Consider the following 10,440-nt stretch of genomic DNA (forward strand, 5'->3'; position numbering starts at 1 on the left):
CAATGCCCCACTACAAAAAAAACACCCCAAAAAAAAAAAAAAAAAAAAAAAACCCCAAAACTCCAGAACGGACCTGGCCCAGTGGCACAGCAGGAGCATGGTTCTCCACTGATGCTGCAGCCACGTGGACGCCCGCAGGTGTGGTTCCCAGGTCGTCCACGCTGGGAGCCCACGTCCGTGATTCTGGTGCATGGAAAGGTGGGCATTCCTCAAGGTGTGCAAGCCTGTTGAAGGTGCTTGTCTTCTGTTTCTCTCATGAGAGAAATATAAAAACTTTAAAAATAATCTTTAGGGGTTAAGGGAGCCATTCCCACATGGCTGACTGCTCAGTTCAAATCCCAGCCCACAGCACTGGGGATGTGAGTGTGAGTGCCCCAAATCCTGACAGGTTGGAGAGAGGAGGAGAAGGGACCACAGGGTGACCATTCCCCATGGAGGGTGCTTCCCCCCCCCTCCTCCTCCTCCTCCTTCTCCTCCTCTGTAAGTGCATGCATCTTCTGGCAAAACAAACAAAAAATTGAACAAAACAAACAACAAACCCCAAACAGCAAGAATTAATGACGTTTGATGACACAAACTCAGCAGCTATGTAAAAACTGGATTTTTTTCCCCCCATAGTCACATGATTTTAAAGAGCCTTCTAACATGGTAATTCTGGGATCATTTTAAAATTTTGTAAAATTTTCTACCAGATGTTGGCTTGTTCTTAAAATGTGATGAGTGTAATTCCACCAAGTTTTTTTATTTTTAAATTATTATTATTATTAGTTTTGTGTGTGTTTGAGATAGAGAGTGAGAAATCACACACACACACACACACACACACACACACACACACCCGGGAAGATAGCCACACAGCAATTCCTTCTCGTCCAGTCTCCTCTTGGGATTTTGGACATGCACACACACATGTTCAGTGTGATTTTCAAGCTGCTAGTCTGGAATTCAAACCACGAAGTCAGCCATGTGGGATCCAGCCACCTTAGCCATCACACCACTGGCTGACTTCAATTCCGCTAAGTTTTACATTCCATTAGCACTCAAACACTGAAGCTGGCAAAAAATATTATTTACCCAGAATAGAAAAAGGCTGAGATTTATTTTAAACCTTGACTTTAATTCTGGAAATATACCAGTTAGTCTCCTCTTCTTTTCCAACCTCACAAAAAGTGAACATCATAAATGCAAGAAAAACCCCATGTTTCTATAAAAGCAATCAATATGAGTTCTGTGTGAAGAGCAGAAGAGAAAGATAGCAAACTAGAGTTTAAAATCCACCAGGACAGGGGCCCCTGTTATCTGTAACAACAGGTATAGTGCATGTCACTCAAGTCTTTATTAAATTTAAAAAGAAATGAATAAATTAATGACATAGATTTTGACTTGAAATATCTTAGAATCCAGCAGAAAAGTCTAAAGAGGAAAACATACCAAATTACGAGGGAGTCCTTTATTTGGATGAAGATGAGATGCTTTTCTTTTTTTTTTTTTTTTTAAGTTTTGTGTTTGTTTTTGTTTTTAGAGTTTATGTTATAGGGCATGTGTGCTCCTCAGAAAGATAGACAATAAGAGGGGAAGTAAGAAATCACCCCCAGGGAAAAGGCCATGCCACAATCCTTTCTCCTCCATTCTTCTCCTGGGAGTTTGGGTATGTGTGCATGCATACCTGGTGTGATTTTTCAAGCCACTGGTTCTGGGACTAGAACTGTGATCGGTCATGTGGGAGTCCAGCATCATAACCACTATGACACCTGCTGGCCCCGATTTATTTTTTAATTTTTGCTATAAGGCATGTATGTTCACTACAGAAAAACAGAGAGACAGAGAGAAAGAGACAAGGAAAATGAGAAAGCACTTCTTCTTGGAGGGATAGCTACACCATAATCTCTTCTCTCCATTCTCCTCTCAGGATTTTGGGCACATACACACACATGCGCCTAGCACCATTTGCAAACTGCAGGTCTGGGACTCGAACGTACAGTCAGCCATGGGGGTTCTGGCCCCCTTATCCACCCTGCCACTGGCTGGCCCTTCTTCAAGTGTATATTTGTTTATTCATTCATTCATTCCATGGGAAAGAGCAATAGGCACCCCAAACCAATAGATCTTCACACTGCGATCCACCCCCAGCCCTGGGGCGTGGGGCAACTGCATCGTGTGTGTACAGAGACCCTGGAGTGGGATTCCGGGGCCCTCCATGTGGCTTCAGCACCATGGAGAGGTGCGTTACCACTGCACCACGCCTGGCCCAGGTGAAGCGCTCGAGGCGAGAATCAGAGGTAGCCCTCCAGATTGTATGCTGACAATGCTCAGTGAAGGAATGTAAATTAATTTATTTTAAAAAATGATTGAATCGCAATGCTGAAAAATGGATCTGTGAAGGAAGACACCATTAGTAAGGAAATCAGCCAGGAAACACTACAACTGAGCAACCGTTTTCCTGCGGCTGGCGACGAGAACATCGAAAGGGGAACAGATGCTAAAGACATTGCAGGGACAGTCCGTACAGGACGCCTGCGGCAAACGGATGGAGGGAAGTAGATGATGACAGCATTTTCACACCGGGGTGACCGGAAGCAGAACGGAAACCACAGTATGAATGTGGAAGGAACGACATTGTCACAGGAGAATTGAGTGGAGCTTTAGACAAGCTTGGTTTCCATTATGGGGTTTTTAACAGCAGCTACTAGTCCCTAAATCCCTAAATGTACACAATACCATGAGAAACACTTTACGTTGAATCGGGCATTTACTTGTCAGAAAACAGCTGGTGAACAGGGGTCATGGCCCTCTTCCTTGCGCCCCCATAGATGAGGACACTGAACTGAAGTGAGGTTAACGGATCTGCCTTGATAATTCTCTTTCTCTCTCTCTCTCTCAGTGAGTAGCAGCGTTCAATCTGAATCCAGGACTCACCCTAAAGGCCAGACATTTTTAAGCACACCACACTGCTTCTTGCTTTCAAAAGAGTCTCATTTGTGGGACCAGCAGTTGGCGTAATGGCTATGTCGCTGAACTCCCATGTAGTCGACTACAGTTCGAGTCCCGGACCCGGTGGTTTAAACTCACTCAGGGTGTGTGTGTGCATGCCCAAAATCCCAAGAGGAGAATGGAGGAGAAAGGATTGCAGCATGGCCATCCCCCCCGGGGGGGGATTTCTCGCTTTCTGTCTCTCTGTCTCTCTCTGTCTATCTGGTGAGCACACGTGCCCTATAGCAAAAACCTCTCCAAAAAAAAAAAAAGAATAAAATAATAAAAGAGTCTCATTTGCTACTCACAGCCCTTTTCGAGGCAGGTAGAAGACTTTTTACCCACTATGCAAATGAGGAAGCAGACTCGGAGTACGGTTGACTTGTACCAGGTTAGACGTAAAGCACACGAGAGAAGGGCAGACCTAAACTCTTTGCTCATAAGATCTGACCAAGCTAAAAACAAATAAGGCCTAAAAGAGAGAGCGGGAAAGAAGGAGTAAAGAACACATTGTGTTTACATAACAAAGTATTGTTCAGTTTATCATACCTGCCGTTAAATGTCAAAATGGCATTTATCCCAAATACACGTGTCAAGTGCCTCACAGGTCTCTCCCCACTTGGGTCCCTCCCAATTTCTGTCACTGTTTCTTGCAGAGCGAAGAGCTGACCCCAATGACACCCCAAAGTGCCTTTTCACCCCTGAACTACTGATCAGTACTAATATCTGGTAATAAAGCAAGTGACATTTTTAAAATCAGCTACTCCGATATTACATAGCCTCCCCCCCGCCACAAGCTTACCTACAAAAGCTACAGTAGATTCTGTGACACTAGTGGGCCTGTGAGAAGTATTCACCCTTGGAAATAGTCCTCTGGCTTGAAAACTGGTGCAGAGGGAAGATTTCCTCGCCACCCCCTCTGCAGACGTGGCGCGGGGCGAACACTGGCAGATCACAAGAACGACGGGAAACCACTGCCAGCCCTGGCTTATCCATTATGCCTGGCAAATGCTGAGACACCCAACTGTCGCCCGTGCCATAAAAAGTAACAATCTGGAAAACCACGATTTTGTGTTTTACTGACTTGAACCAAAGCCAGAAGGGCTCTGTCTTCCAAGACTTTTCGTGGTCACAGAGGTGAAAAAGGTGACCAGGCAGTACTCTGTAGACACGGATGCAATCAGTCAGTTACCTGGGCTCTCCGAACACAGAACGAGCCGATCCCACGTCAGAGCAATTCTGCCGTGGGACCAGTCAGTGCTGCTAAGTTGTGTATTTATGTTGGACAGAACAGCGAAAGTCAGGTAGGGAAGGTGGTGAGGAAAGGCAGGAAAGGAGGTCAGAAAGTGGGCACTGCAAGCGACAGAGAGGAGAGAATGTGAAGACCTGTGTCTTGGGACCAGCAGTTAGCGTACTGGCTATGTTGCTGGACTCCCATGTAGTCGACCGCGGTTCGCGTCCCGGACCTGGTGGCTTAAACTCATGCCAGGCGCATGTGCGTGCGTGCCCAAGATCCCGAGAGGAGAATGGAGGAGAAGGGATTGCGGCGTGGCCATCCCCCCTGGGGGGTGATTTCTCACCTTCTAGCTCTCTGTCTGTCTGGTGAGCGCACGCGCCCTATAGCAAAAACCTCTCCAAAAAAAAAAAAAAAAAAAAAAGCCCTGTGTCTCAGCTTCTTATTAGGAATGGCTATTGGGACCAGCAGTTGGCATAATGGCTATGTCGCTGGACTCCCATGTAGTCGACTGCGGTTCGCACCCCGGACCCGGTGGCTTAAACTCATGCTGGGTGCGTGTGTGTGCATGCCCAAGATCCCGAGAGGAGAATGGAGGAGAAGGGATTGTGGCATGGCCATCCCCCCCGAGGGGTGATTTCTTGCTTTCTGTCTCTCTGTCTCTGTCTCTCTCTCTCTGTCTGGTGAGCGCATGCACCCTATAGCAAAAACCTCTCAAAAAAAAAAAAAAAAAAAAAGGAACGGCTACTCAGTACAAATGCTATTTACACCAGTGAACCCTTAAAGACACTTCCTGGCTCCCTCTAAAAGAATTAGATTTAAAAAAAATCAACAACAGAAAAACGCAATAAACTGTCCTACAGTTTAACTCAAGGAAGACGCAAAATGAGGCATGCCAGGAGTCAAATGGAGAACGGGGGGAATCAGCCAAGGCGAGAATTTCTTGGTGGTAATCATGGGTTAGGTTAGCCCCAAGGTTCTTAGGGGACATTTCAGGGTCGTCCTCCCAATCTCTGAGTAAACCGACAGGAATAAACTGATTCAGTCTCCTCCCAAGGACCATGCTGAACCCCTTCTGCAATTCTAAACTTCTATAGGACATGGAGTTATTTCTTCTGCTTATTAGAGAAGCACAAGCAGTAAATGAACCAATTGCCTCAAGTTGTAAATGCCTCTTACCTGCTTTCCACACTACAGCCCAAGTAAGCTTCTAAAGTGTCATTTTTGGCTACATCATACTACTTAAAGCCCTGTTGTTCATTACCTACAGGACACACAGAAGCCAGAATCGTTAGCATAGAAGTTAGGATTTTAAATGACCTGGCGGTCCTTGCCTAGCTTTCCAGCCTCCTCTTCCTCTCAACCTACTTCATACTTGATAATAAAGGGGAACTAGGGACCAGCAGTTGGCGTAATGGCTATGTTGCTGGACTCCCATGTAGTCGACCATGGTTCGTGTCCCGGACTCAGTGGCTTAAACTCACGCCGGGCACGTGTGTGTGCGTGCCCAAGATCCCGAGAGGAGAATGGAGGAGAAGGGATTGTGGCGTGGCCATCCCCCCTGGGGGGTGATTTCTTGCTTTCTGTCTCTCTGTCTCTCTTTGTCTGTCTGGTGAGCGCACGCGCCCTATGGCAAAAACCTCCCCCCCCCAAGTACATATAAATAAATAAAGGGGAACTAAAACACAGTACATCAAAATAAGCAAAAGCTGGGCTGGTCCTATAGCCTAGTGGTGAAGAGAGGCAGAACCCACATGGCTAACTGTAGTTCAAATCCCAGTCCTGGCAGCTTATAAAACATATCAGGTGCATGTGCGTGTGTGCCCCAGATCCCAACAGTTTAGAGGGATGGAGTGTGACTGCATCCCTTTGGGGGGTGCTTTCTCCCTCCCTCTTTCTGCCAAATGCACGTGCATTCTGACAATTAAAAAAAGCAAAGTATATAGTATTGAATACTCCCCAGATGAGCAGCACCGTGGGTAATGCAAGAGTGAGTGGCTTAACAAAACCCTTCTCCTCTGCACTAAACCCTTGGTTAATTCTTACCTCTGGTCCCCTGGCAATCCGTAGAATAAGGTACGTCACCTGTGTCACTAGGCGATATTGCTCATATAAAAATGATCCCCAATTAGGAAACAGGCACTGGGACTCAGGAAGTATAAAGAATAAACATCTCGTAAGGAAGTGACGGCTCTGGGACCAGCAGATGGTACAATGGTTACGTTGCTGGACTCCCATATAGTCAAGTGGTTCAAGTCCCAGACCTGGAGGCTTAAAACTCATGCCAGACAGACTGGATGGCTTAAACTCATGTTGGGTGCATGTGCGTGCGTGCCCAAGCTCCCAAGAGGAGAATGGAGGAGAAGGGATTGTAGCATGGCCCTCCCCCCCGGGGGGTGATTTCTCGCTTTCTGTCTCTGTCTCTTTCTGCTTTATAGGTGATCGCATGCACCCTATAGCAAAAACCTTCCCCAAAAAAAGAAAGAAAAAGAAAAAGGAAGCGACAGCTTTGACTTCCCTGGCCGTGGAAGCTTTTTTACTTGGCATATCCCTTGTGAGGACCCTGGCAGCTAAGTCTATAGAGGGGGACAGGTACTGCTCCTGTGGGGCATGGCTTTTTCGCTAAGGATGCTCCTCCACCTAGCCAGTGTGAGTGCTTCCACGACGTCGCCAGATGGTGAATGGGGGCTCTCGGAGCTGCTTGCCTGGACAGCTGTGACGATCACTCCCACTGACGAGGCACATCGGATGCTGCCTACCAGCAGGTGGCCTGACAGCCTTCTCAGGACACCTGCCTACAGCAGCTCTCTGCACCTGAATGTTCAGCTGAACCTAAGAAGACTCCTTCATTTGCCCAGAACAAGAGCAGCACAAGCCTCAGAGTGGCACTCCTGCTCTTTCAACCTGGAACCTGGCTGCATACTCCTTGGGCCCACCACACCTCCCTGGCAGGTCCCACCTAACCTCATACACAGCTTTTACTCACCTTCCTCTGTGACTCGTTTTATGGGGAGCCCCTCTTCCAGGTAGCATATACCACTTCTCCATAGTTCATCCTTTCCGCTATCTGCTGAGGTCAACTTATGAGTACTTCTCTATCAGGAGAAAAAGGAGATAGTGCACAGCTAAAAAAATGCAAAGGAGGGCCAGCCGGTGGCACGGAGATCGAGGTGGCTGGATCCCACATGGCCGACTTTGTAGTTCGAGTCCCGGAACCCAGTGGCTTGAAAAGCTGGGTAGGTGAGCAATGTGTGTCCAAAATCCAAAGAGGAGGATGGAGGAGAAGAGCTCACGATGTAGTCATCCCCCTGAGAGTTACTTTCTTATTCCTACCACCACCACCACCACCCCATGAGCACATGCACTCTAAGAGCAAAACTAAAATTACAAAAAAGGAAAAAGAAAAAGAAAAAAGAATGCAAGAGAACTTTGCTGCAGAGGCTACATACACAGAATAGTAAAAGACATTTACTGAGAATAAAACAATAAATTGGTGATGAGGTAAGATAAGGCAATAGCATATTAAAGCGTAAAAAGTCTAGAGCAGGGGACTAATCTGGATGTAGAAAAGAACAGAGCGAGGCAGTGTATCGTTACCTTCTTCCTGCATTATTAGCCGCGAGAAGAGGCCAGGCTGCCCTGTGTCAGGATGGAAGCAGATGACTTGGAAGAGTTAGACAATTCGGTAATCTGTATCTCGGAAGAGGAAGGAGGGATGGATGAAGAAATTACAATGGAAAAGATATTTGCCTGTGTTTGGAGAGCGGATATTACAGCAACTGGTCAACCCTGGCTCTACCTTCCTATCCCAGTGAGCATAATCAGCCTGTCCCGTTAGAATCTGCAAGCTTGCGTTAATTGTGTAGAACTTTCATGGCACCTCGGGTTTCTCTGATCACATACTATCTGAATAGCTGCCTCCTCTACTTTGAAAGTGCCAATTACCCTAATTTGTTAGACAGCAGGACCAACTCTGTTCTTTCCAAACTCTGATGATGGTTAACTTCAGAACTAACCAAAATGTGGCACTTACACACCTCTCAGATCTTCTGAATTGCTTAAGGCTCTGGTGAGCTTCAAGCACAGGAACTCTTGTGCTTGAAGCTCCCCCCCCATGTGGGGCCGAACGGTGGCAGAGCGGTAAACATGGTGCTCTGCAAGGCTAACCCCCTGGTAGGTGGTTACTGGTTTGCATCCAGAGACCTCCCTGAGCACACGAACCACACTCGTGTTCGGGATCTGGGCTGGCTGAAAATGAGGGTAGACTGCAGTGTCAAGACCCTGCTGGGGTACTGTGTGTGTGTCTCTGTCACTCATGGAATGAACATTTAAAAACAAAAACAACAAAACCTCCACCCAGGTAACAGATAAGTAGGGAAAAATTAGTCCACAGAGAAAAAGAATGAAGTGTATGTGGAGACATACAGTATGTGGAGTATAGACCACATACAGTATGTGGAGACATAGACCCAGAGATGAAGAGAAGCCCTCACTCTAACTTTCTAATATCAATGCCCCTTACCTCTGAGGTCCACTCCTTGCCTATAGACTCACAAAGCTATTGACTTTTCTAACAAAACACTTTTTGCCCAAACTAGCTTAATCTTGTATAATTCGACACAAAATAATCAGCCAAACCAAAAAAGGATCCCAAAGGGGAGAGGGGAAGTCTAACATACATTTATCTATTTATATTCAGATTTTATCATACTGAAATATTATTAATGGTGCCTTCCAGAGTAGGGGAGAGAGAATTCAATTATAGCTCTTTTCTATTGGAATTACAAACTCACCATTCTTTTTTATCCTCACGGGACTTAACACAGTTGTGCCTTATGCACATTAACAAACATTTACTGAGTGCACATGCAACTTGAAAAGAATACAATTCATTTAGTCCAAAGAGCATCTAATGGTGTTTTCAGAAGAATTTCATTTCGAACGAGTAAAAGAAGTTCTTCATAATTCGCATTAGCATAATTCCTTTTAAACAAACATACACAAAACTGTTTTCTAAATAGACTACTGAAAAACATAATTTGGGTTTATTTATTCATTTGGGGTTCACTCACAGGACTATGATGCCCACTCTGTGTGGTTCATGAAGTTCTAGACACAAGGCAGAGTTGCATGCCCCGGCCCCTTGCAGTTGGCTACAGTCATGTGACTTCGCTGACCAATGAAATGGCAGTGGGAGTTACAGGTGTGCCTTTCAGAGCCAATGAAATCAGACCCCTTCCCCTGTCCCAAGAATCGTGGAAGCATGTGTGGAGTGGTGCCTCTGGCAGCCTGACACTCCAAATGGTGATTTACCTGGAGCAGGGCTCTCCTGCTGACCGTCACTGAACACATGGTGGGATGGAAATAAAACGGCCCTGGTTTTAAGCCACTAGGGAGTCAGGGTCTCTTGCCCACAGTATCACCTGTCCTGCCTGAGACATTCAGCAAACCCCTTTCTCCTAGATGAAGACGATGAATAACAGCTCTGGCCTCCCATTTATTTTCAGAGTGGTAACACTGAGTAGCGCTGCATCATCTAGAGACTATTTTTGTACAGAGGTGTCTCTTGTTACCCAAACTCTCAGAATTCAACACAAAAACATGGGTGTGTAAAATCCACTATTTCCCAAAGGGGTCTTTTAAAGATATTGTCAACTGTGTCATGCAGTCTCCGTTTTTATTGGAGCCCCTGAGGATGGTCCCCTCAGGCCTTAGTACTAGAAAATGCCAGGTTCCAGCAGTTGGTGTAATGGCTATGTCACTGGACTCCCTTGTAGTCAACCATGGTTCAAGTCCCAGACCCAGTGGCTTAAACTCACACCGGGTACATGTGCGTGCGTGCCCAGGATCCCGAGAAGAGATTGGAGGAGACGGGATTGTGGCACGGCCATGCCCCCAGGGAGGGGGTGATTTCTCACTTTCTGTCTGTCTCTCTCTGTCTTTCTAGCGAGCGCACGTGTCCTATAGCAAAAACAAAAACAAAAACAAAACTCTCCAAAAAGAAAAAGAGAAAAAAGAAAATGTCTTGCTTCAGGAGGGCAGAAGGACTGCTTTTGTTTTCATCTTGGAATTAGAAACAGCTGAAACCCTGCTCTCTACCTCTTTTTTCCTGGCTCCTAGAAAGTCCAGAGTCCAAACCAACTCCTCTCTAGCACAGACTCTTAATAATACACACTTTTCCCTTGACTTTGTTTCTTTTTTTTTTTTTCCTGTTCTACCTTCATGTTCTTTTAGAT

General features: G+C 46.1%; 1 protein-coding gene across 2 annotated transcripts in view; it reads right to left on the reverse strand.

Annotated features, from left to right (window-relative positions):
- Positions 1–7,900, reverse strand: part of KLHL5 (kelch like family member 5) — a 73,717-nt gene extending 65,817 nt beyond the window's left edge. Inside the window, exons 1-2 of one of the 2 annotated variants that reach the window (XM_027768569.1) lie at positions 7,802–7,900; positions 7,191–7,299 (exon numbers count right to left, since the gene is read on the reverse strand). In XM_027768569.1, coding sequence (XP_027624370.1) covers positions 7,191–7,252 — 62 coding nt within the window. In that variant the 5' untranslated portion in view covers positions 7,253–7,299; positions 7,802–7,900. Of the gene's footprint in view, positions 1–7,190; positions 7,300–7,801 lie in introns of those variants that run through there. The other variant, XM_027768567.1, reaches the window with a different exon arrangement.
- Between the last annotated feature and the right edge of the window lie 2,540 nt (positions 7,901–10,440).

The sequence above is a fragment of the Tupaia chinensis genome, unplaced genomic scaffold (assembly GCF_000334495.1).
Source record: "Tupaia chinensis unplaced genomic scaffold, TupChi_1.0 Scaffold146907_1, whole genome shotgun sequence".
Taxonomy (NCBI): domain Eukaryota; kingdom Metazoa; phylum Chordata; class Mammalia; order Scandentia; family Tupaiidae; genus Tupaia; species Tupaia belangeri.